This window comes from Mesocricetus auratus, unplaced genomic scaffold (assembly GCF_017639785.1).
Source record: "Mesocricetus auratus isolate SY011 unplaced genomic scaffold, BCM_Maur_2.0 Super-Scaffold_4256, whole genome shotgun sequence".
Taxonomy (NCBI): Eukaryota; Metazoa; Chordata; class Mammalia; order Rodentia; family Cricetidae; genus Mesocricetus; species Mesocricetus auratus.
The window spans coordinates 66,760,801-66,788,090 of NW_024429182.1; the positions used below are offsets into that span (position 1 = coordinate 66,760,801).

Genomic DNA, 27,290 nt, shown 5'->3' on the forward strand with positions numbered 1-27,290 from the left:
GAGTTTCGGGGTCATCGGGGTCATAGGGCTTGTGAGGCAAATGTTTTTAACCGCTGAGCCGCCTCCCCATCTTTAACATGTTCTTATATACACATGTTACTCGTCTACACACAGCACCTTCAGGGGCCAGGGAGCAGCGGAATGGGACATGAATCTCAGACAGTGACAGTGCAGGGATAGAGATGGCTCCAAGTGAAGAGGGTGGCAGTGGGTTCAGGGGGTTGGGGTAGGGGAGGGGCTGACGGAGTGGCTGAGACAGCTGTGGGTGAGAACAAACAATAGCAGATTAAGTAAGCCTGGCTACCCTGAGCCCTGGCCAGAGGGTGTGGCATGGCCTGGGACCCACAGGAGCTGCCCCCCAAGAGGTCTTAGCTATGGTATGAGGTTTGGCAAATGACAGGGGCTGGGCAGTGCTGATGCACGCCTTTAATCTCAGCACTCTGGAGGCAGAGGCAGGCGGATCTCTGTGAATTGGAGGCCAGCCTGGTCTACAAAGTAAGTTCTAGGACAGCCAGAGCTGTTACACAGAAACGCCCTGTCTTGGGAAACCAAAAAAAAAAAAAAAAAAAAAAAAAGACCAAGGGAACTGTCTAGAACAGCTCTCAACCTTCCTAATGCTGCAACCCCTTAATACAGTTCCCTATGTTGTGGTGACCCCCAATCATAAAATTATTTTCTTTGCTACTATTATGAATCACAATGGCGACCCCTGTGAGGGGTCAAAACCCACAGGTTGAGAACTAACTACTGGTCTATAGGGTCGGGAACAGATGCCTACATGGAGGAGGGTATGTTAATCTCAACTGTTTCTCACATTCATGCTGAAGGCCAGACCCACTGTGAATATTTGGGTACATGTTCTAGATGTGTTGTGTTGGACCAAAAGCGTGGATTATGGGAGGGAAGCTGTCATGAGATAATGCCGCCCTTCTTCAACTCATCTTGAGTATGGCACACTACCGGTCATCAAGACCCAAGCGTATTTTCTAGCATTCTTCACTGCAAACTTCCCTCTACTTGTAATGGCTAGATACTTGTCCATGGGGCACACACATACTTCATTTCCGTTTAAATCTTAAAGAGCTCTGTGGCAGGTAAGGGAATAGTCAAAGCTTCCTGGACTCAGGGTAGGGGCTAGTTGGAGGCAGAAGACACAGGCAGAGGCATAGCATGGCTGGGCTTAGGCCCTCAGGGCCCTAAGGGAGACAGAGAAGGAGGGCCACGCGAGGCCAGATGGCGAGGGGGAGACTGGAGGACAGCAGGTGGAGTAGGAAGCCCGTCTCAGGTCAAGATGTTAGGTACCCTTCCCCCAACCCCATGCCCTGCCCAGAGTTACCACGTGATCCTCACCCTCTAGTTATTTTGCCAAACATCCTCCCTAGGCCCACTCGGCTACTCCCTCCTCCAGGGCCATCCCAGATGCCCAGTGGAATGTGACCACTCTCCTCTCAGAGCCTGGCATACCTGTGTGTTTTACGAGTTTCTGTGACCTTGCTCTGAGGTTCACAGTCCCCAGACCAAGCACACTGTGAACAGGACAGGATACTCGGTGGGGATAAAGTTGGGCTGTACAGGAAGGATGGGATTCAAGCAGTCTGGGCTGAGGGACACAACCTCAGGCAGCGGATGAGCCCTGTGCTTATCTGGGGACCTGCTGCTGGCATGTTCCTGCTCCTGTGCCCAGCAAGCCTACTCCCCCCGATGCTCCCACTTGTCTGCCAAGGCGGCATGCTGAGAGCCATGTGTCAAACACGACTTCCTGCTCTGTGTGGCATCAGGTATTTTGGCAGGTGGGTCTCATCTGCTTGCCTTTCTGGTTTCATACAAATGCACGCAGACAACACACGTTATTGAGTGAAAGATGGGACACAAACCACAGGGACACCCGTACTGGGCCTCGGATCCCCTGAACACGGTTGCCACTGTACTGTGTGCAGGGCCAGAGACTGGCATGACCACCAGTGACAGCTACAGGGTAGTGTGATAGCTTCGTGGGGCCTATGTTCCTGGAGGCTAAGAGGATGGCTCTGTATTTTCCAAATAAGCCAGGACCTGACAGAGTCTCAGGGCAGGGAAGTCACTGTTTGAGGATGAGAATCTCCTGGGGCAGGAATGGCTTGGGGAAATGCCAGTCTCATTTTTCAAACCTACAAATGTAGCTCAGTTGACACAGTATATACCTAGCATGCCCAAAGTCCTGGAATCTATCTCCAGCACCACATAAACCAGGAGTGGTGACATATCCCTGTTATTTCAGAAGTTGGGAAGTGGAGGCAGGAAGACCAGAATTTCAAGGCCAGCCTGGGCTACATGAGACCCTGTCTCCAAAAAAAGGCTTGGCATAGTGGTGCATGCCTTTAGATCCAGCACTTGGGAGGCAGAGGCAGGTGAATCTCTGTGAGTTTTAGGCCAGCCTGATCTACATAGTGAGTTTCAAGACAGCCAGAGTTACATAGTGAGAACTTAAAAAACATCATCATCATCATCATCATCATACAACAAAGTTGTAAAGAGCATACCCAGGCATGACAGACCACACCTGAAATCTCAGCACTCAGGAGCGGGTAGCAAGAGGCTCACAAAGTGTGGCTACCCAGTGACTACTGCCTAGGAGGGAATGGTTCTTAAATATACCACAAGAACATGACAAGACCACTCTGTGAGCTGTGTGCCACTGATCTGTTAATGTTTCCAATATCTCCCTGAAAAGAACATGCCTCCAGAAGGGCCATTTGGCCCAGGGTACTAAAGGTTCACATTTACCATGTTGTTTTTGGCTGGCTCATGAGAGGACGTGGATAGATGTAATTTCCCTTATACATTCTTGTTGCATGCATGTGTTCATGTGTGTGTGCATGCTTGTATGCATGTGTGTGTAATGTGTGTGTGCATGATGGGTTCTGGGAATCCAAACTCACATTCTCATGCTTACAGAGCAAGGACTTTACTGACCAAGCATCTCCCCAGCCCTTTTCCCCATATTCTTGTCCTTTCTTTAAAGGTGGCTGCCCAAGTTGGTCACGGTGACGATCCTAGCACTTGGGAAATGAAGGACGAAGGAGTGCCAGTTAATGTATGACAGAACTTGCAGAAGAACATTCCAGAACACCACTCCAAACAGGTCCTTAAGTCTACATCCGTATAGTGCCTAAGGAGGGAAAGACTGCACAGTGGTATGTGTGAATGATCCTGGTCTCCACACTACAATGGGGGAATCCTAGGAATCACAGAAGTCAGGCCTCTGTGGATGAAGCCCAGATGACAGAGTCCCCACCTAGCATGCTATGAGCCCTGGGTGCCATCTATAGCATTACATAAACTCATCTCAGTACTGAGGAGATAGAGGCAGGAGGATCAGGGTTTCCAGACCATCCACTGACACAAAGTAAGTTTGAGTCCACCCAAGGCTACATGAAAACTGTCTTAAAAAAAAACAATGAAAAACAACACATCAAAACAAAATAGACCCCAAAGTACAAATAATACAGTGCTCCCTGTGAGAGAAGTATGGGATATAATTGCCCCAGGGAGAAACGGGGGTCTTGAAGAAGCTGGCTACATCTGGTTCTTTCATCTGGAGCTGGTTACAGGGTTGTGTTTTGTTCTGTGGAGACACACCAACTAAGACGGGCAGTGGCAGCATACACCTTTAGTCCCAGAACTCAGGAGGTAGAGGCAAGTGGGTCTTTGTGAGTTTAAGGCCAGCTTGGTCTACAAAGTGAGTTCCAGGACTGTTACACAGAGAAGCCCTGTTTCAAAAAACAAAAACGAAAAAAGACAACACCAACTAGAGCCAGGTGTGGTAGCTTACGTCTGCCTACAGTGCTGGGGAGACTGGGGACGGAGAATAGAGAGTGAGAAGCCAGTCAGGCTACGTAGTGAGATCCTGTCTGGGAGGAAGGCATAAGGCACACCATATCCCTTTGACACTTGCTTTTCAGTAAAGACAATTTAAAGAAGAAATGCAGCTACTTAACATGTGTGTCACAACCAACAGCTGTTTGTACATGGATGTGGGCATGTGAGCATTGTGTGCATGTGTGCACTTATATAAGTGCATGCCTAAAGGTCTGCTTTTATACCATGTGGGTTCATGGACACCTGTGTAGACACTGACTCTGTGTGTGTGTGTGCGCTCACATGAATAACAATTCAGTTTAGCATAGGTGATCACAAGTGACAGCCATCAATGTAAGAGGTCGACTATCCATTGTCAAACCCAAGTGTTGTTCTGTGGTCAGCTGGGGATCTTAGTGATCTAATAGACCACAAAGGCCATTTTCACTGACATTCGTTATGTACAAGCATTGCTCTATGCTGGGTGTTAGGCCAAGAACTAGGTTTGTATTTTCTGTTCTCTTCCTTATTCCCATCTATAAATGGAGGAGGGGACAACTGAAAGCTGAGCTGGAATGGATGGCCTGAGTCTTTTGACTAGTCTGAGCGCTGCTGGCATTCCCTGGATTGAGTTGTCACTCTTATTTAGCAATCTTTATCTTGGCTAGGCCCAGGCCTCTGGCTATAGAACAGTGAAGGACTAGATCCTCAGGGATCCTGAAGTCTTCTTTAGGGATAATCAATACAAATACAATCAGCAGCCACAGAGGCTGGGACATGAGGCAGGGGTAGACAGAAGATGGAGCTGCGGGGGCCCACGACTTCTGGCACCCAAAGACCAAGGCACAAGTCCCAGCTCTGAGCTTCTAGAGTCCTAGGGAAATGCCTTCAACCTGATCGGCACTGCTCTCAGCAGGAGCCTGGGACACAGGACAACAGGGGCTTCTGGCTGGGACTGGGTGTTCCAGCCCCTGGCCAGCACCATCTGAAGGAGTGCTGAGGTGATGCAGCCTCTGGGGGGAATATAGACTCTGGGGGGGATGTAGGCTCTGGCTGACTACCTGGGTACTTCTTTAGATCTGTACCTGCCGTGAAGAAATGTAGTTCTGACTTGGGATTTCCTGACCAGTGTGGGAAAATACATTCCAATATGGTTGAGATGGACTCTAATCAGTTCTCTCTCTTTTTTTTTCTTTGTAAAAAATGTATTTATTTATTTACTTACTTATTTATTATGTATACAGTGCTCTGCCTGCATGTATGCCTTCAGGCCAGAAGAGGGCACCAGATCTCATTACAGATGGTTGTGAGCTACCATGTGGTTGCTGGGAATTGAATTCAAGACTTCTGGAAGAACAGCTAGTGCTCTTAACTGCTGAGCCAGCTCTCCAGCCCCCTAAACAGACCTCTTGATAACTGCTCACCAGACTCTGCCTCCTTCACCTAAGTGAGGAACTTAGCTGCCCACCTCATGCAAGCAAGTTCTGCAGGGGTCCGATCAACTCTGCACAGAAGACCCCACTAAGCGGGCATGTACTGCTCCTGTAGAGTATTGCCTGTTTGAACACACCAGCCACTTTTCACAGTATAAATGTTTCCGTGGTGGCCGTTCCAAGCTGTGAATGAACCATGACTATACAGACCTGAAAAGAGGTACATACAGCACCACCAAGCCACTCCCAACACCCTCGGGCCTACAACAGTCAGCCACGCAGGCAGAAGCAGGAATGAATCCCCTGGTCTCTCAGCTAAGTGGCCTCTGGGGGACAAGAAAGTGGTTTGTGTCCCAGGGAGTGTTAAGTTCCTTTGGGGACCTGGCCACCCTAACCAGACAGCTCATATGGAGAAGGTGCCCAGAACTATAGAGTATTCAATACCACAGAAGTCTTGAGGATCTGTCCCCTTAGGGTAAGAGGAGAAGGTTCATGTGTCTGGGAGGCCAGGCCAGACTGGGAATCTCTGCGTTCAGTCACACCTGTCCCTGGGCCTCTCTCGCTGAGATACCAGAGGGTGGCATGGTAACTGCCCACAACAAACACCTCACAGCTGCCAAGGCTCCAGCTCCAGGCCACCCAGGGACAGCATGGGCCTCTTGCGTCTAGTAACCCGGGCCCTCCAAGGACAGCAGGGGTCGCCCTTGGCTTTATTGCTTCAGTTTTCTGGTGAAGGTGGAGAGGTTCCCTTTTCAATCTTGTAACCAGATCATGTCGGCTGGAGCTGGGCGTTAGCAGCCGTGCTCATGGCCGTTTGCCATCTTCTTGACCCTCGGCAAGGTCTTGGCGAAACCGAGACAATGAGAGGGGTGCTTCAACCTGGGTGTGCCCAACAAGACGTGACCCCTCCCGCTTTCTCCCCTGCTGCTGCTGGTGTTGCTGTGCAGCCTACTGCCTCAACCTCCTCAGTGCTGGGGTTACAAGTACCCACCCCCAAAGGTGGTAACACTGTATCCTAACTAAGTCCCCAAAGGACACGAGGTCAGAGTGACAGTCTGGATGTCCCGATACTGATTTTAGAGTAGTGCCCCAAACAAAACTATAACCCTAATTAAAAGCCGCAGCAGAGACACACTAGTGGTTGCATTTTGGGAGACTACGGCTTGCACAGGCAGATAAAGAACAAGCAGGCAGACAAACAAAACCCTCCGGCGTAGCTAAAGGTACCTCAAAGATGGAGATTCCCCACCCACGTGCTTCCCAGCATACCCCAGGCTGTGGAAAGTGAGGCTGCCGGGAGGAAGTCCCTCAAAGCCTCAGGTGGGCCTCACCTTGATGCTTATGGAGTGCGGAGCACTACAGACTCGTGGCATAGGGCACAGACCAAAAGCAGGGTGATTGCACAGCTGCTGGACCAGCACTGTCTCAGACAGCTGCAGCCTCACTTAAGTGCTCTCTGGTCTAGTGCCTGATGGGAGTGCAGGCTGGAACAGGGCGTGTCAAGGGAAGTCAGGGCAGAGCCCAGCAGTGTAGCAGTCACGAGTTCTCCCACAGCCTGGCAGGTCAGGCCCTCCAGCCCAGAGCAGCTGCCAAATGGCTGTCCAGGCCCTCGTGCACCTGACCGATCCTCTGAGAATGACCAGGTGGCTTCCTTTCTTGACAGCTAACCTTTTCCTTAGTAAACAATAATGTAACTATGCCAAATTTTGGAATGTGGAGACAGGGAGAAAATTCTCCATGATTTCAGGGCTGGGCATGCATACCTCCCAACCCAGGATCACTCCATATTTACCCACCTCCCACTGGGGAAGCAGGGCTTGTGTCCAGCATCTCCCAGCAGATACTCCGTAAATGTGTGTAGGAAGGATGCAGATGTCCATGTCCAAATAGACAGGTGACCCTAGGTCTCCACCTCTGTTACTCTGAGCCCCCCCCCGCCATGTAGCATGTGTTTACTGCCTGTCAACAGCATCTATCCCCAGGCTACTGAAGTCATTTCCCTGGGTTGCTACAGATAAGAGCTCTTTTCCTTCTTGATACACTGTCAGTAAACTTATCATGATATGTGTAGATTCACAGGAGTTGTAAGAAATCTAAGTTACAAACTGGGCAGTGGTGGCGCACGCCTTTAATCCCAGTACTTGGGAGGCAGAGACAGGCAGATCTCTATGAGTCTGAAGCCAGCCTGGTCTACAGAGTTCTAGGATATTCAAGACTGTTTCACAGAGAAACCCTGTCTTGAAAAACAAAACAAAACAAAAATCAAAATGAAATTACTCAGTTTCCCCTAATAGCAGCGTCTCACAAAACTAGACAGCACTGCCAGAGCCGACATGGTGACCTCACTACAGTGGAAATACTTGTGTCACCAGCGCAGTTCTTTAGGTGGCTTGTTTGTTTACGTGCTTGGTGTTTTTGAGTCACATTTTTAGTTGCTCCTTTCCTGCATTTGAAGTTCATTTTGATGACATCTTTGCCAGTAGTCTCTGCCACAGTCCTTCACTATACAACTGCAGCCAACCGCTTTATGAGACTTCTCCTCTTGATCTGCTTCAGAGGCCCAGGCCCCCGCTTTCATGTTGTCCACCTTAACTAGGTGGTCCTCAGCACAAAGGGTTTCCACCAAATTGTATACATGACTGATTGCAGGCGCGCAAAGAAAGGCTTAGTGTTGGTCTAAGGTTTGGCAGCTTCTCAAATTCATGTGCTAGGCTGACACATGGAACCCACTGTCTACAAAATCCAGAGCCAGCATGACACATCCCAAGCAGATGCCCTTGGGGACAATGCAGGAGACAGTGAGTGTCAGCACTCTAAGAATCAGTCTCCCAGGCCCATGGCCCACTCCTGACTGTTGAGAGCATCCTCAGGGCCCATTCATGGCCTTGGGTGAAACAGTTTGAGCCTGATGCCCTTCCACTGGACCCCCCCACACACACAGCTGCCTTGGTGGGCGGCCTTTAAATCAACACAGCTGGGTTATGACCTGGCTGGGAGGGTGTGGGTCCTAGGGAAGCTGGCCAGGTCCCTGGCTGGAAGCCTGGGGCCCACAGATACAATGCAGTTAGAGTCAACTAACACATTCCAGCAGGTGCACCTAGACCCCACCCAGCCTCCATCAGCACTAGGTCAGTATTGCCCAAGGGACAGAGGGCAAGAGAGGTCCATCCACTACTCCTCCAGTCCAGGGAGATCTGTGAGCATTCCAGGGTCTAGACTCCACCTCAGATGGCTCCATCCTGCTGGAAGGAAGCTACCCTGTTGAAGTACTCTCCACGGCTCTCCTGTTTTTCAAGTCCCCCTCTTTCTATTTCAACCCAAGGTGTGGACACCTTGCTCTCTGAAACCATGGCTGACTGCTTTTTAGAGGTAAGACCCAGCTCGATGCTTGTGCTGAGAATCATCTGTGGAAGGCAAAGCAAATGTCAGATAAGAGGAAGGACGGGGCCTGGCCATCGTGCTGTCCAGGTCCAGGAAGCTGGCCAATATTTATAATGTTTTTGTTTCCTGTGCTAACAGCCTACAAGTCCAAGCGAAAAGGTTGAGAGAGAACCGAGTGACTTGACATTCTCTCCACACATCCTCCCAAAGAGTGCCAGTAGTGGGGAGCTGGTCAGCAGAGGACACTGGCTGTCTGTCACCATAAAGTTCCTACTCTGACTGATCCATCTTTCTTTGGCAAAACCTCTGATACCCCCATGCTCAACAACTGGGCCTAGGAGGGAAAATGAAACACCAAAGGCTTGCTCAATGGAAAAAAAATGGGCATTAGGCCTATTCTGTGAGATGCTGGGCAGGCTGTGGGGGTTCGGCAACATGACATGTCTGTCTCCATGACTTCTACCCAGTCATTTCCCACAGGCCTTCCAGAAAGTTCTGCTTCTGAACTGGACATATTAAGCCCATGCCTTCATAAGAAATGGTGTGGCTTTCCCCAGTCGAGTAAGTAGTGCTTTGGTGACCAGACTGACCACACTCTACCGGAATTTGCCGAGGTGTTTAGTTTCCTGACAGAAGTGGATAAGTGGGGAATTGAACCCCAGTCTGTGCTGAGTCTCACCATCTTGCACAATGACTAAAATGTAGTTGGCCAGGAGCCTTATGTGCACCGACCACCAGTCTCACATGCCTGAAATTAATTTGCCAGCGTCTTCAGGCATAGTATCTGATTGGCTTGGAGAACAAAAAAAGAGGCATCCTCTCCAGGGAATAAATAAGCCACAGATTCTACATTCCATCCATCTCTGATGAAATGCAGATTTCTCATTAAGAGAAAGCCTTCATCTAAAAACACAATAAAGGCTGAGAAGGGAAATGAATATGCAATTTATAGAGGGAAAAAGGTCTCATCAGCCATCAAAGATTATTCCATTTCCCCTATCAATGGAGGCCTGCTTTTAAGATGACAACACTGTGCCTTGGCAGTATTTGTTGTCATGGATATAAAGAAGTAAGATGTCTATCATAGGGATAGGGTAACAGCAACCAGAGGGTGAATTGTATAGAAGTACTCAAATCTCAGGATTCTGCAATTTCCTGTGTAAGAATTTATTTTACTGCAGAAATCACAAGTGCGTGCAAGGCCACGTGAACAAGAATGTCCGTGGTAGTCCTGTCTACAATAGGTTAGTGTCAGGCATGGCAGCTCATGCCCATTATCTCAGTGCTTGGGAGCCTGAGGCAAAATAATTGACAGGAATTCAAGATCAGTCTGGACCACAGAATGGATTCCAGGGTGCCTGAGCTACAGAATGAGACCAATAAGCAAACAAAAGAGTCATGAACAACTGTATCATCTGACAATAATCATAAAACGCTGGCTATGGTGTGTCCACACAAAGAAGTTGGAGGTAGTCACTAATGTGGCCATGTAGGAGAAGGCACTATGGTTACAGACTCAATGATGTAAGAGGGCTGCCCTTCACCCATCACTTGAAAGAATGTTTCCAGACAAAGAGCATGTGTTTCTCACCTCACTTTCAAACAGAACACAGAGCTCGCCGTGTGCCCCAGCAGACATGCAGGCTTGGGGTGGACAGCAGATGCTATCAGAAACCCCATGAGCTTGTGGGCTGATGGATACCTTATTCCTTGAGTTTTCCTAAATTCTCAACAGCAAATACAAGAGCAGGCTTGGGAGTCAGATTGCCTGAACTTAAAATACTGCCCATTCTACCTCAGAGCAGTGGCCCATTTTACCTACAGGGACAGAATGAGTTGCTGCCTATAAGCACTGAACAAATGCTGGGCACTAGGGACAAGCTAGCCACTGTTTAGCCTGGTTCCAATGTGTCATGGGGGTACAAATACAGTCAAGGATTTTACTCGTCCCTAAACAGGGTAAGTGATGTGCCCACATCCAGGACTCGGTGTATGGATCCAGAGAACCTATACATGGAAATAGCTCAGGGCAGAGCTTGGACCAGAACTTCAGAGCAGCTTTATTACCTGTAAGAAAAACTGCAAATTGGGGTGGCAGGAGCACTTTTATTGCTTTTACATAGGACTCAGGTTCAGTTCTCAACACTCATAGGAGGGCTCACAATGGCCTTGAACTCCAGTTTCAGGGGATCTGACACCCTATTTTAGCCTCCATAGGCTTCTGCACATGGTAAATTCACACATACACATATACGTTAGAAATCTTTAAACAAAAAAAAAGCTGCTAATTTTTAGTGTTTGTTTTTGTTTTTCAGTAAGGAGGCTGATGGTCGTGACAGAGAGGTTCTCTTGCCGTAAAGGAAGTAGAAAAAGGGATCAAATGTTTGGGTCCTGGACACCAGGCAGTGCAAGAACCCAATGAGGCTAGCCCTTCAGCAGCCCTGTATAGGGAAAGGGAGGCCCTGCCACACCTCCCTGTTGGGAATCCCAGCACTCCCAGGTGGCAGACAAGGGTGATGGGATGGAGATGGGGACAGCTCACGTTTACAGACACACAGGCCTTGACAGGGTTCTGGGCAGGGAGCACAGCAGGACTTGGTGAGGAGGCTTCTCTGTGGTGTCCTCCCTTCCTTGGCAGGTCCTCCGTGGAACAGCTGTGCTGGGCAGGCCCACAGACCACCAAAGGGTCCCAGGGTAGGGTTTCCAGACTGTGGTCCTTCCTCCTCAGCTAACCCTCTCCTCCGGCCTTGTTTGGGCTCTGCAGCCTTGCCCTGCCTCTCATCCACTGCTGTTCCCACACTCACTTGGTTAGAAGGAAAATGGGGTGGGGCTCCCCGGAGAGGCATGGATTATAGTGAGCAAGAAGGCCTGGGTTCAAATCCTGGCCCAGTCACACTTTCTGAACAAACTCAGAGCAATCACCCCATCTCTCTGGGCTTGTTTTCTCACACCTGCAACGCCAGCTGCATGGCTGCTGTCAGGCATCAGCGCATGGTGTCTGTCACGCACTGTCATGCACAGCCGTCATGAGGGTTGACATGAGTGTGTCCCTCACATACATGCATGCTCCCCGGTATATCCCATCCTATCCCTCCATTACAGGAGCCTGCTTCTAGCTGGCAATTTCTGACAGAGCTGCAAAGTTCTGAAAATACTCTGTTGCCTAGAAATTAAAAGTGTAGAAATGATGAGAGGAGAGGACCCACCAAGTCACCCCAGACAAGGAGACGCCAGCAAGACAGAGGCACTGGCCCCAGGTACTGCCCCTCCTGGTCAATATCGATGGCAAGAGTAGTAGGTGTAATACTTGGGTACTTATTGTATACAAGGCTCTACACTAAGCATTTTGTGCCTACTGTTTTCTTTTTCCAATTTTTGATTTCATTTTACATTCCAACCACAGTTCTCCCTTCCATCCCTCCTTTCCTCTCACCCCCTCCTCGCCTCCTCTGAACTCCCCTCACCTCCCCCCAGCCCAACCCCAGTCCACTCCTCCTCACAGGTAAGGGGTCCCATGAGGAGTCAACATAGTCTGGAACAATAGTTGAGGAAGGGCCAGGCCCCTTTCCCAGACATTAGGGCTGAGCATGGTATCCACCATAGGGAATGGGCTCCAACAAGGCTAGCTCGTGTACTGGGATTATATCATGGTCCTACTGCCACTGAGCATGGCATCTCACCCTAAGGAATGGGATTCAACAAACTAGCTCATGTACCAGGTTTGTATTGTGGTCCAACTGCCAGGGGCCCCTCTGATAGTCCAACACCCACTGTTTTTTATTTTCATATCCGTATTATGTACAGAGTCTAAAGAGGTCACAAAACCACCAGCCTCCAGATGGCCCAAGCCAATAACCTCTCCCCAAATCCTTCTGCACACAGGCCTGAAGTGACCTCCCTTCTACAGCAGAATTGCTCACACAGGAGCCACAGGATGCTGCCAGGAGAGTCCCTTGGGCACAGAGGACATGTTTCGAGGATAGTGGGGATTCTTACCCCTCGCCAATCAGGGAAAAGTTGGATCCTAAACAGGGCAGCTGCTGTGATCCTTTGAAGGCAGGGGCCTGGATTGCTGGGGCTTTTCTGCTCTCCCAGATGGGGTGGGGGCTCACAGCAGATCTCTGTGTGGCTCTTGGGTGTGGCGGTACTTTGTCCTACTGCTGTGCTGCCTGGGTCTCTGGAGGCCCCTTCTTACCCGCTTCCACTCAGAGCAGAAACTACGTGCTGTGGGCAGGTGCAGGGGCAGTAAGGGGAGAGCACAGGCTATCCTCTGAGCTCTTGAGCCTGGGGAAGCTGCACATTGCCCAGATGAGAACTCTGCTTTGGGTTGAGGGCCTAATACATTTGTTTCTCCAAAATGCCCTTTGTTAGGGGAATCCAACTGCCCAGAAAATAAGGCACAGGACCCTGCCTCCCACAGTTCCCACTACCCTGGTGGGACCTGCCTTGGAGCCCTGGGGGTGGTAACAGCAGGTGCTGACCCCTCCCCAAGGGGGACCCAGAAGGCCCTAATGTGCAGAATAAAGAATGCTGAGTGGTCTCATTATCAGCTTGGAAGGCCAGCTTAGAGGATATCCAGTAATTGCAAGGGTTTTGTAAATGTTAATTATGGTTGCCTTAATTAGCTCCAAACCCATTGATCTATGGATTATATTAGGTTTATAAGTGTAATTACCTTAACAGGCATATGGATTACAATTATGCTCCACTTAAACCCCAAATGTATAGCATATAAATTAGCCAAGGGACCATTCTGATTCCTCAGGGTCACACTACTGAAATGCTGGCTCTTTAGGGCTTTATTCTAAAGGCTGCTCCCTGCTCTACAGGCGGAGGGGCTTTGAAGTTGGGAGGGAGGAAGGAGGAAGAACAGACCACATGTCTCTGGAAGCCCAAGCCAGCAGGTCACCACGAGCCCTGGATTCTTACCTCCCCCAGGAAACCCCTTGTGCACGTATGCATGCCCCAGGCACCCCACGTGTAAGCACACACATAACAGCCTCTGGAGTTACCCTCAGTGTGCTTCCACCCAAGTTTGAGAGGTCTCTCGCTGGGCCTCAAACTCCCCACTGGCTAGGCTGGCAGTCCCCATTGCGGGGATTACAAGCATACACCACCATGCCCAGCTTTTTAATGCAATTTCTGGGGACTGAATTCAGGTCCTTGTGTTTGCATGGCAAGCTCTTTAGCGACTGAGCCATCTCCCCAGACCACCACCAAGTCTTTCTGCCACCCATTGGCAGTCATACTGCGGCACCCATGTCCCCGTCTCTCCAGTCCACTCAGTTCTGACCCTCCTCCCAGGCTCCCATGCACTGTCCTCTCGGGCTGCATGCTACCCTCTCCTGCCTGTCCTCTCTCGATAGGTTCACTGGAGCTGAGGCTGGTGGGCTGCACAGGGAACTGCAGCCATGGGACGTAATAGAGGATGTATCAGAGTAAGCTAGGACAGAACATAGTCTCTGAAACAGAGAGAGATGTCTTTGACAGACTAGGTTGAAGTGCTGTGGCCTCTGTGTCTCCGCGAGCTGGGCTAGTCTCCAGGGAAGAAAAGTCATAGAGAAAAATCACATTGTCAAGCCCTCTCTACCAAGCTTCTGGGGTCAAACGTAAGAGTCCAGGGTTCGGGGGGTGATCAAGTAACTTGGGCTTCCAAAAACATGCAGTCCCCTCTCACCTGGCATGGCCACTAAGATACAGTCAGTATGTCCAAAGGCCCTGTGGCTGCCTGCTGTGTCTTATACATGCCAGACTGTTAACAGTCACAGAGCCCTGGACTCGCAGAGGCTACCCCACAGCCGGTTCTGCATGCCTCAGGAAGTGCAGTCCTCCCCTGCACTGTGGGGCTGCTTTGGCCCTACTCATTGCCCTCCTGTCTCCCATCTATATCCCCCTTCCATTCCCATCTATCAGAGCAGGAGCACAGTGAACAGAGGGCCTGGGGCTCAGGGCGCCCATCCTTCTGCCCGCCCTAACACTCCACTTGAAAGTGGGTTAATGATATTACCAGGAGAGAAAGCCATCTTTGACTGGTGGGCTGTGAATTAATGGACTGTGATGTGTCCCTATCTACTTGAGAGACGGCCCCAAGGCTGTCCTCACTGGGGAGGGCCATGAAGTCACAGCGAGCTCTTAACCCCCCAAGTGCAGCCTCCCTTACCAGCACCGACCACCTGGACCTCTCCAGGCATTCCTCAGTCAAGCCCAGCATTCCCCACACAGCTCGAATTCTGCTCAGAAGACAAGCCAAGTGGTGGCCCAGGGCATTTGTACCTCAACCCAGGCCAAAGGCTATCAGGAATGATAACAGCCCTTTAGAGGGAGGCAGAGGCTCACTCTTTCGGCCTGTTTAAACTCTACCTGTGGACACTGGGCAGGATAAGCTGTGGATTTTAGTAGAATGTGTCTTTTGTCCACAGACATCCATTAAAAGAATTATGTACTCTCAGGGGACTGCAGGATTGAAGGCCACGCCTATAGGTGACTGACAACATCTGTTTGCACACTGTTATCATGACTGTGGAGCCTCAGCCACGTACCTGGGCATCTCTAGCTAGGTTGCAGGGGTGTTTCTATCTGGTCTATAATGCTCCCAGAAGTTGGCACAGTCAAACATCTTATCTACCACAGGAAAGAAGGAAGCTTTTGTTGCCCCGAGGATGCAGCTTTTGCAGGACTTGAGTGCCTTCTTCACTGAGAGGCCATCAGGAGCTGAGGCTGTAACTCTCTGTCCCGAGGGTACCCCCCAGGGCTGAGCCTCAATGTGGCTCACATGTGTCACACCCACATGAATCAGTATACTCCACTGAGACTGCCTTCCATCATGTTCTAAGAACAGCTACAGCCTGACTACAGGCCTGCTGGGTACCCACTCATAATGCCTGCTGTCAGATTTAACCCTGGATGTCCTGTGAAGTGAGACACTGAGGAACAAGCCACTGCGCCAGCACAGCAAGGATGCTGCACGGGGTGCTACACTCATCCTTGCTTGAACTGTAGAAGACCACATGGCGGTGAGCTATAAACTGCTGCCAGTCCCCGACAGGGAGGGCTGTGGGTCATGGCATGAACACTGCTGAACTTCAGCAGCCCAGACAAGCCTAATGTCACCCTAATGGACGCTCAGAGAAGGTGGGCTCTGGAGGTTTCAGCGTGTTCTTTCCTAGGTCTGGCCATGTGCTGGTTTCAAGAGCTGGGGCATCAAAGCCCCGAGGACTCCCCGATGGTGAATGGCATTGAGTTACTTACAAAGGGGCTTCGAGGGGCACCATTCCCTCTCCTGGTGCTGTTCTGTTCTCTCATGAGGACAGAGCATGAAAGAAAAGTCCTTGCCAGTGGCAGAGGCTTGGACAAGCTTCTGCTCCCCGCTGATTACTGTCTCTGGCTCTGTTACAGCAGCACAGATGGGCCAAGACAGGTGGGACGGGAGGGCTCTGCACTTGCGCATGCTCAGAATCAATAAATTCTGCATTCCGAACTGGGGTTGACTTAGTGGCAACTGTGTGGCTATTTCCTGGCTTCTGCCTCGGTCAGGATCCATCCAGGGTCCCTCTGCTCCAGGTCCACAGAGAACTGGACTCCAGTCACTCAGCGCACTATACTGTACCCATTTCTGCAGAGTCCCAAAGCCCAGCCACAGCCCAAACTGAGAGCCACACCACCAGCTCTGCCCTCATTCCTGCTCCTCCAGAGCTACTGTAGGAAGGCACCAAGTCTGAGCTTGGGACACTGTCTGATATTTCAAGTGTTCCCTCAGATGCCGGACCCTTGGTCAGGGACGTGACCAGAGACAGCAGATGCCAGAGCCCTGTCAACCAACTCTACCTGTTCTGGGAGAAGAGCTTAAGACCCATTGAGAGGCAAGCCTGGCCAAGTCAGCTGGGCCACAGCATTTGGTCCCCTGTCCCATCCTACATGACTGTCTCTTCCTCCTTAAAGCCCTTATGGGTCAAGGTAAAGAAAAGCCTCCACCCCCGGGAAGAAAGTGGAGGTGGCCTGAAGAAGTAGCTGCTTCCTGGGTTCAGTGATGGAGAAGGGAGATCTGAGTAGCCAAGGCCTCTGTCACGATGATGCCAGGCTGTGCTATGTCCTCCACATCTCGTCAGGTGAAGGGTTCTGTGGGGCCTGCCTAAGCCCAAGTCAGCAGTCTGTAGAAAAGCCATTTCCTGCCCCCAAGATTCCATTCCTCCTTCCTGTTTTTACATGTTTAATAGAGGCTGCAATTTTTTACTTTTTAAAATTAAAGTGATTTTTCTATTTCTGTAAGAAACACCTGTCCTTTGGAAAAGGCGGAAAAGCACAGAGGCAATAACTCAGGATTTCATCTCTCTGAGGGAAACCTAGTTAGCATTTTTGTTCTGCCTGTTTCTTTAAGAAGCAGCAATAACAAAAAGACACGAAATGGGATTATTTATAAAATGCAGTTTTGTACTTATAAGCACATGAAGAGTATTTGAGCCTCACTGTATTTCTCTCCTAGGGTATGAGTGTGTCCTGGCAGGTCACCTAACAGTGGGGGTGCTACCCAGGGCTGTGTGCACCCAGGAAGCTGAAAGCTAGCAGGGTGAAGGGAGGACTGTAGGGTACTTTGTCCAATCTGGCCTGAGAGCAGTGAAAGCCAGAGCTAAGCGCACGCCTCTCCCAGCCTTGTATGCCAGAGGAGGCCTCCCGCCCCCATAGAGTGCAAATCCGGATCTCCCCATCTGCGCCTTCTGGGATGGAGTAGAAACCCTTCACTTCTTGGAAGTCGGGGTGGGGACTCTGCTTCCCGTTGTGAGCCTTCATCTAAGGACAGCTCTGTGCATGTCTGTCATGTGCCAACCCTCACTGGAGATACAGTCAGCCCTAGACTTAACCCTCCTTGTGGTGTGGCCTGTGTCTAGCAGCCCTGAGGGCCCAAGACCAGAGGTAGCCACCTCTTAGTTACAGTGCTGGTTAGCTTGATAGGAGGAAGTGTCCCCAACATATATCCAACTGTTGGTAGCCCCTAGGCTGGGAGTTTAGGTCACAAGGCAGGCATCAGAAACAGCCTGTTTGCTGTGGTCTGGGCTCTTCTCATATTAAAAATAACACATATTATTAATGTATAATATGTAGCAAAAGCACCCAGACCCTGGATACACACAGCTCTGCAGGCTAATGAATGTGCTAGCCCTTCCAGCATCTTCTACCCTCCAACCCTCAGATAGCACCCTCCTGACAGCCAGTAGCAGGGACAGTTTTGTCTGTCCTGGGACTTGCTATAAATGGAAACAAATGACGTGTGCTGTTCTTTCTCACGGTCAGACTTTTAAAGGGGCTTTTGTAGGGCTGGCAATTAGGCTGTGACACCATCCTGCCATCTATGGTGGGGAAGGCCCCTCAGAAACCAGGAAAGAGTCATGTGTGACCAGGGAGCTTCCTCTGGGCTGGATGGCATGGGGGTCAGATCTCCCGCTTCTTGGAGGCTTACAGCAGCCATAGCCACAGGCACCTGTTATATGCCCATAGGAATGTCAACCCTGGGATGGAGTAAGTCTGAGGGGAAGACGATGGGGTCTGCGGTCCCCTAGACCAGCTAGAAGCATATGGCCTGTGGGAGGACAGGGACCCCTGACCCCAGTCAGGGATTTCTGCCTCTCTCAGTATGTGTCCTGTCTACCCTACATATGGCCTTGACCCCAGGGTTGCAGAATACTGGCTGAAATGGGGGAAATTATCCCTGCTTTCACCTCTCAGACAAGGGCTTATGTCTGTGCACCTATCCCTCCAACAGGCCTTGACAGAGGACTGGTGTGCACTAGACCCTGAGATGGGTACTGGGTGGCAGAGAGGGTGGCCTGGGTAGACCCTGTTCCTATGACACATGCAACACGACACTGGTCAGAGAGTAGCTACATCTTAGCTGCAGTAAGAACTGCAGGATAGAAGGGTCAGAAGGATCAGCGTGAAGGGATCCAGATGTTCAGGACACAGGTGGACAGCAGCTGTGAGGCCAGGCAGGTATGTCCTCCAAAACCCCCAAGGAAGGTGAGGGGGATCAGCAGGGAAAGTGTGGGCTTGAGAGGCTCGGGCCAGAGCAGGCAGGGCAGTGTGAGCAGGCAGGGCAGTGTGAGCCCCAGACTTGTGCCTAGGCAGGCATTTTCTTGAGCTGCAATAACTTCACATACTTTTTGCTTCTGGTTTCAAAAGAAATGAAAACCTCTTCCTGAGCTCCTAAAGCATGGCAAGCCAGTCCACACAGCCCTAGGCATCATCAGAAGAATCCAAAGGAACCACCAAGGCAAATGAAAAGCATGGCTGCCCGGGGCCGCAGTGCCAGCATGGGCACGCTGCTGGGGTGCACAGTGCCTGGGAAAGAGCTGCTCCAGAGCTGCCCACTGCAGCAACTGCCCTCAGAACACCGGGGCAGCAATCTGAAGGAGGGGCAGAAATGAGAGGCTCAACCGCAGCGAGCACCCTGGCTGCCAAGGCACAATGTTCTCCTAGCTGGTAAGACTTATGGCTACCCGAACCCGGAGGGATGGGGAAGGATGGCATCTTGCAAGGGGTATAGCCAGGCACCGGGGAGCTTTGGAGCAGTGCGGGTCTGCTCCGGACCCTGAGCTGGGCATCGAGGCAGAGAAGGTACCGAGGACACATCCAGCCTCGCACCACCTATCTATACATCCCGACCGCCCAGCTCGCTGCAGGCTGGGCATGCCGCTACCCACTCTCTGGACCTTGATTCATGACACCCTGGAGCCTCCACCCCAGAAGCTGCTTCTGGTCATGCGGGCAGTGGTGTGATATCCACCATGTCCCCGGAGTACCTCATAGCACATGTGTCCTGGACTATGCTCAGCAGCTGGAAGGCGGTCGGAAGACACAGGAAGTGGGGGCTTTGCAGTCACTGAAACACCGCCAGGGTCTACCAGGTTGAACTGTTCCTGAATTTGAATTATTTAAACCCAGAGGCAACGGAGTTTCAATAATTTACTATATTTACTTTCTAGGGTTGTTCCAAGAAGCAGCACAGTGTCTCCTGGCACCCTGTGAGTCTTGCATTCTTTTAAAGAGATGGCTATTGTTTTTATTAGGAAGCCAGGGAGTCTGGGCCACCTGGCGGTCTCCAGCAGAGCCAGGACTACATTCCAGGGGCCAGACTAAGGCCTTGGCTTGCCCACCTCCTGCCCACAGGTGTGTGTGTGTGTGTGTGTGTGTGTGTGTGTGTGTGTGTGTGTGTGTGTGTGTCTGTCTGTCTGTCTGTCTGTCTGTCTGTCTGTCTGTGCGTCCGTCTTCCTGGGTCAGGCAGATACCGGCACACCAGCTGGGACACTCAACCACCCCGGCACTTCAGTGTGCTTCCATCTGGTTGCAGCAGCCCTGTCTGAGTTGGCTTCGAAGTTTATTTTAAACTATTTCATGTGGAAACACTAAGCTTCCTTTTTACTGGTGGGGTCCCAAAAGGTTAACCCCTTCCTCTCCAGGCTGGCTAATGCCTGCCAGAACACGCCCCGGCCCCCCCCGAGAAAAACAGCAATCAAGGACTGCCTTACGCACACTGCTGGGGATCCTACTGCCCGTGAGCATCTGCACCCATGGAAGCCGGGACTCTTGGTGGAAAACTCCAGAATTGGACTGTTCCACCATGAGGTGGAGAAGCTGACAGAGAGGTGTAGGAAGGCCAGGGCCAGTGCAGCCTGCTATCCACAGACTCCCCAAACTCAGCCTCCCTCTTTAACAGGTCAGGTCAGAGGTGCCCAACCTCGGCTCTGGTCCAGAGGAGTGAATGAGTAAGGAAGAGTCAACAGAGCTGCTTACGGTACACTACGGGGAGAGACTTCTAAGTATCACCATGGTCCGCAGGTTCTGAGAGACCAGGGCAGAATTGGAGCTGGGCATCCACAGCCTTGGAAACCCTGAATTGGCCCCTCTTGGTTCTACAGTGTGAACACCTTGGGCTGCGGTGCAGTGGAACACAGAGTCCAAGCCCCATTGCCTACAGCAAGCACTTTCTCTCCAGCAATGTCAGACACTGTGGGGGTGGGCACCTGGTGGAGCCCCACAGCACCCTGCAGGCTGGTGGCACCCCAGCCTCCCAGTCTCCTACCTGATGTTTCTGATGAATGAGCACTGCCCCTTCCTGCTATAGCTATCTGTAAATGTAGACACAAGAGACTAACAAACAAACCCAACCGGAAGAACAAAATCAAATGAGAAGCCAGCATTCTGCTGCGGCCGTGTATAGAGTTGAAGGAAATCAACACATCACTTCTAAAACTGGGCACCCCTGGCCATGGACTCCCCTACCTACCCACCCACCGCTCCTCAGGCTCCAAGTTCCCAGGTGCCCCACCCTGGCCCCTGTGACCCCCATCACTGGAACCTTCCTCTTTATCACTAGTGCGCAGTGAACCCGGGGTTCTCATCTTCAGAGCTCACACTCTGCCACAGGAGCACACAATCACCAGTCACAAATGCCCCTTCTGGACACTGAAGCCTTCACTGGAGACACAGGACACACATGCTGACACAGCCTTGCTAAGCCTTTACCAGCAGGGTAATCCCAGGCAAGTCAGCATTCTCCCAGGAAAAGTGGACCTCTGTCCACCCCCAGACCCCGTGAAAAGCATGAATGGGGCAACTGGGAGGTCTCTGTTGCTCAGACCATAGCCCATGCTCCCCAGGCAAGGCCAAAGAAGGCCAGTGGAGAGAGAGCACTTAAGAGGGTAGAGGGAGACAGTGGGGGTCAAGTTCCCTCTGTTGGAGGAGGAAGGCAAAAGCACAAAGGAAGGCCGCAGCCAGGACCACTGGTAGGTACCTCGCACTTTCCACAAATGCAGTGGTCACAGAAATAAGCTCACCCGGGTAAGTACACATTGAGGGTTGGGGCACGCATGCACATCTTTCTCCTCTGGTAACTAGAGGGCCCAGAACAGCGGCACCAGAGGCACTCCTCGCCACAGGCTTAGAGTCTACAGGGCACTTTGGGTGGGAAGAATCAGCGCTTCCTGGAGAGATGGCTGGTTCCAGGGTTGTGGCGAAGACAGAAAATGAACCGAAGGGGCTTCTGCACCCCATGTCCAGGAAGGGCACAGAGAATGGTGCAGAGGCGTCAGAAGGATGTGGGGACAGCTGGAGGGGCCTCGAGGGGACACAATGAGGACCATCTGGGCAGCAAACAGATAACCCGATAGATCAGATAGGAATCAATGCCAGCCTCCTCAGTAACGGGCATCACTGGAAGGACGGCGCTCTGGGGGCACTGGCCCTCATCTGCTGGCCCCACGGTGTGGACTAGGTGTGGTCACGAGGAAAAAGCACGTGAGACTGCTGTTCCTGACAGAACTGGGGCTGGGTCAGGGTGGAACGTGGGTGGAACCTGGAGGCCATCATGGGACTTCACAGCTCTTTCCAGAGTGTTCTGAGAGTCACCAGGAAGACCTGAACAGGATCTGTGTGAAACAGCATACAAAGATAGCTATTTGGAAAATTCCAAAATGGTGTGGAAATAAGAAGGTTGGGGGAAATTCTTTGTTATTTGTGTGTGCGCGCGCGCGCGTGTGTGTGTGTGCGTGTGCACACTCACACATGTTCATCTGCGACAGTGTGGGTGTGCCTGTCACTGTGTGGCAGTCAGAGGACAATCTCAGGGATTAAGACAGGGTCTCTGGCTGTTTGCTGCTGTAGACACCAGGCTTACTACCCCCCCCCCCCCCCCCGAAAATTCCCATGATTCTCCTGTGTCTGCCTATCTCACTGTAGGAGTCCTGGGATTACTGGTGCTCACTGAGACTGCCTGGTCTTCTGTGGGTTCTGAGGCTCTGAATTCAGGTCCTCATGTTTGCAAGGCAAATGCTTTACTCACTGAGCCATCTATAGATAGAAAGAAGCTTGTGTTACCACATGGTGTTAAAAGTCACCCTACCCTCTAGTCCGCAATCAGAGCCAGTGGAGCCCCCTGCTGGTTGAAGGACACTGAGATTCCATCATAAGGAAGCCAGGCAAGGCTCCTTGCAGGACCCAGACAAGCCTAGGAAGTGGGTGGGGGCACATGGGAACAGGACAGGAGGGGCACAGCGTGGACAAAGGGCTCAAGGAACGAATTACGAGGGGACAATAGGGGACGTGGTGGGCAAGGACTCTCCCGACACAGAGACCTGGCCTCTCTCCTCTCTGACAATGGCAGGGACCCTAGGACCAGAGCACCATTGCAAGGATTTTCCTCCTGTGACGGTGCCAGCTGGAGAAGAACAAAAAAGAAGCCTCCATGGGTCACAGAACCTGCTTTGGTTCTTGAGAGCCCGGCCTGCTCTGAGTCTAGCAAGCTAGCCTGACCCCAAATGTGACAAAGACCCAGAGCAGCAGGGAGCAAAGAGGGTGAGCATGCATGGGAGTGAGCTGGGAGAACAGAGGCATGGATGTGAATAACTGTGCGGGGGGGGGGCTGCCTGTGAGAGCCTGTGAGTGTGCACTGGAGCCTGATGCTGTCTGTGGTCTGTGTGCTCTTGTCCTGCAGGAAGGAAGGGTTGGCTCTTCCAGAACCTGGTGACAAAGCGCCCTCTTGTGGCCAGAGCAGGAAGCGGCTCAAGAAAGAGGAACAGGAAAGATGAGCTGGAGAAGAGGGATGGGAAGAAAAGGACTTAGGGGCGGGGTGGGGGTGGGGGAGGGGTGGAACTGGAGAAGGCCAATGCATCTTGGATGTTGACCACCCCCACCTGGCGCCGTCACATCTTCTCTGAGCTTCACCCTCCCCAATACCTGAGGTACCCTGTCAGATAAGGCAAGGCAAGTGGGTGCCAACTAGCTGCATGGAGCTTGGGCCTTTCATCTGGCATGCGGAACCTGGATAAAATGAGGTCACCTCTCCACACTGCACCAGAGAGAGGGAATACTGTGAGGACAGCTTGTGTGACAGCTCCTCATTCTTCCCTGTCACAGGACAGGGTCAGATTCCATAGCCACCACCTCATGCCTCCTGGAGTAACTCTAGCTGAGATGGAGTGCTTGTGTGGATTGTGTTTGCTTGGTGAGGAGGGGGACTCAGGACACATTAAAGTGTGGGGACAGATTGGCTACCACTGCGCCTACTTACTGGGCCAGCCGGCCTGCGTTGGGGCAGGCAGAGTCCCATTTCCAGTGGTTTCCACTTAGGCAAGGGCTACCCTGGTTGGGCGTGGGCTGGCAGGTGTTAGCTCTGGTGGAGACCCCTAAGGGTTTGGGGTACAAAGTCACTTATGACACTTAGCCCTTCCCGTTTCTACTCAGCACCACCTATATGCTGTCTTCCTGGCCACCAGCCACTGCTTAGGCAATGGCAATCTAAAGGCAAGGGATGGTCACAGAGCTGGTGGAGCGGGTGGCATGACAACCAATGTCCCTGCTCCGTTTGGGCCTCAGTTTCTCATGTGCAAATGGGAGGTGACACAATGACCTCAGGGGCTCTGGGATCCCTCTGAGACTCTGCCCCACTTCCTCTTTTATCAGCAGGAAATAGGATCAGCCTCCAGTGCCATCCTAGAGACCAGCGTACAGAGAAAGGGTCTGATACAGAGGCCAGACTAGTATCAGCCTAATGAGGATGCCTTGGACCTTTTGCTCAGGCTTCTGGCATTCAGTCCTCTGGCCTTCCTGTGAGACAAGCACCAGCCTCTGGGGTCAACCCTAGGTAAGGGACCTCACCCCACTCCAGGCAGCTGGGTCTATTCTGAGATAGCTCTGATACACCTTCCTGGGTGCAGTTTCCTCAAGGATCCTGTGAGGGCCCTGCCAGCACCCCATGTGAACACAGCGGGAACTAAAGGCTTCACAGAGTTCCCGTTTGCCTCTTGGAAAAGCACAACCAGACCCTGCACACACCACCACAGGCACAGCAATGATGGCACTTCCCTGGTGTGGGGATGAGGTCAAATGACCCACTTTAGGACCTGCCTTGGATCAGAGGTTCCCAAAGCCAGGCCTTACTGTAAACCTAGTTCATTGGTAGAGCTGGTCCTAGGACCCGATATGCATGGAGGGGACAAGATGAGGAAAAGAGAGGCACCTGAACCTGTCTGTCTGAATTCAGAGGCTGCCCACTGGCACACACTGAGAGTACTCACTGCAGGAGGCAGTGTGCAGGATGCCAGAGACGCTGGTGGATTCTCAGTAGCCACCAGGGCTATTCACAATAGCCACCACTATTCCTTAGGGATAAGGAACACAGGGCCCCTTTGGCCCCCAGTGTGCAGTTGGGTCACCTGAGAGTGCATCTGTGAATGAAGTGTTATCTGCAGTGACAAGGGGCAGTGCAGGACAAACACACACCTCCAGTTAGCTTAGGGTTAGGGTTAGAGTTAGATTAAGATTTGCTGGTAGTTCACTGATAGCGTAACATACAAAATATTAGGGTTAGAGATAGGGTTAGCAGTCAGGGTTAGGATTAGAGTTAGATTTCCTTGTTGTAGACTATTAGTTGAAGATGTGTTTCATTTGTTTATACTGTGGAACATTTGTTTAATGATGCAAAGATGTGTTGTATTTGTTTAACTCTGTGAAGCTGTGTTACTTTGCCTGTCTAAAACCTGTGTGGTCTAACAAAGAGCTGAACGGTCAATAGCCAGGCAGGAGGAAGGCTAGATAGGAGGGGCTGGCAGGCAGGAGGAGAAATCTGGGAAGAGAAGATTGTAAGAAAAGAAGGGGCCAGTCACTCAGTCACACTGACAGGCAGGGAATAAGAAGGAAGGAAAAGATATACAGAAATATAAAAAGCTAAAAGCCCAGAGACAAAAAGTACGTGGGATAATTTAAGAACAGATGGCAAGAGGCAAGCCAAGCTAAGGCCGGGCATTTACAAGTAATGTTTCCATGTGGGTTTATCTGGGAGCTGAGTGGCGGGCCCCGTAAAGAGTCAAAGAGCCAAAGAGTAAAAAGCAACCACCATTTCTTAGTAGGCCACTGTGGTAGTTTGAATAGCAGGCTGGCCACTTGGGAAGAATGCTTTTCTATCTCCTGAGCAGGAGTCCCTCAGGCCAGACATAACCAATGGAGCCATGAGACCCTCCTCAGAGAGGTTGGGGAGGAAATAAAGTCTGTATTTCAGGTATGCTGGGGATTTATGGACACTTCACTCTGGGAGAGTCCAGAAGTGGCTTCCTGACCCTGGACCCCAGGAGTGCTGAGACTCCCTCCCTGACTCGGCTCATAGATGGCTTCAGCTCACCCAGGCTGGATCTCAGAGTGAAAGTCAGGACATGGATGGATTCTAGCCCTGCCTAAGACAATCATTTAGATGTGTGTGACTGCCCTACCATCCTCCACATCCAGCTAAGCACATTTTCACCAAGTCTCTCTAACACCAACCAAACAGGGCTTTGTCTGAGTGGCCTGGCCATAATGGAATCCACTGAAAACAAGCAGGGCTGGTGGCATGGCTCGGTTGGTAGAGCGCTCGCTTAGAATGCATAGGGTCCTGGGTTCAATCCCTAGCACAACATAAATTAGAAATGGTAGCAAACTCCTATAATCCCAACACCTGATAGGGAGGGAGCTCAGAGGTTCCCGACCAACTTTGGCCATATAGCAAGTTTTAGACCAGTCTGGGCTACATGCAAGTCGGTTTCAAAATATAAAATAGGGGTTGGAGAGAGGAAAGGGGGAAATTACATAATTATATTTTAATTATAATAAAGATTACTAAGCAATAAATAAATAAGCAAGACACGGCCAAAGCATAAGACACTCTCAACAGCTAAGCAAGCCACACACAGCCCAGGCACCACAGGGCAGATCCAACTGCCCGATTCCTAGTAATTGTTCATGAACTTCAGAACTAGGGTGTCCCTGACAGCTGTTTTGTGGTCTCTAGGTTCTGTGCCTCTCACCAGTTGGGGAAGGTGGAACAAAGGGGAAAGGAAGCAGCCAGACAGCCTGAGGGCAGTTGTAACCTCAATGGCTGCAAAGGCTCCGAACACACGGCCCAAAGGAGCACGGACACCACCACCCGACTCCCTGGTGCAGCACCAGGACAGGCAGAGCCTTGCATCTTTATCCTCGCTGCACAGACTCATGTCTGCCTCGAAGTCCAGGATCCGCACCAAGGGCCACACCGCCTCACCACCACCCAATGGGAGACAGTGATTTCTGCTACAAAGATCAGCCACACTGTCCTTAGGAGCCAGCTACAGACAAACCCATGAAGGCCCTCATACTGTTTGTTAGTTTGGTTGCTAAGAAAAGCCCCAAGGCTAGAAGGCTGTCCTCCTGGGGAGCTGGGGGTGGGGGAAGCAGCTGTGGGCACTGACCTGAACTTTCCTGTCCGCACCTGCAGGGCTCTCATTCCACACTGCTGGGCACCGCCAACGTCACCCACGATGTCATCGCCGATCATGATGGCCTGTCAGCAGTGAAATATGCTCAGAAGTTATGTCAGGAGAGTTTTATTCCTGAGTTCTTGGTATCTTTCTTCTTTTTTCTTATCTTGACGTAATAAACTGATTGATTTGATGTTTAAAGCCACCATCATCCAAATTAAACAAGATAATATTGTCACTGTATTGATTTAAAGTCAAGCCACCTTGAATATATCTCCTGCTGCCCCCCTGGGCCATGACCAATTTATTTATTCAATGTGAAATCAATCAGCAGCCGTCAAAGTGATTTGGCGCCTCGAGGGGCACCGGCCTCCACAGAGAGCAGTCT

General features: G+C 51.3%; 1 protein-coding gene and 1 long non-coding RNA gene across 4 annotated transcripts in view; one reads left to right on the top strand and one right to left on the bottom strand.

The window, feature by feature from the left end:
- LOC101834406 (phospholysine phosphohistidine inorganic pyrophosphate phosphatase) overlaps positions 1-27,290 on the bottom strand; it is a 99,581-nt gene that overhangs the window by 35,549 nt on the left and 36,742 nt on the right. For all 3 annotated transcript variants that reach the window (XM_021228302.2, XM_040752762.1, XM_005064285.4), the window contains exon 6: positions 26,894-26,985. In XM_021228302.2, the coding sequence (XP_021083961.1) occupies positions 26,894-26,985 (92 nt within the window). The remainder of the gene's footprint in view (positions 1-26,893; positions 26,986-27,290) is intronic.
- Positions 23,298-27,145, top strand: LOC121142623. Its single transcript, XR_005879652.1, has 2 exons — positions 23,298-24,279; positions 26,458-27,145. It is a non-coding gene; the product is annotated as an uncharacterized LOC121142623 (long non-coding RNA).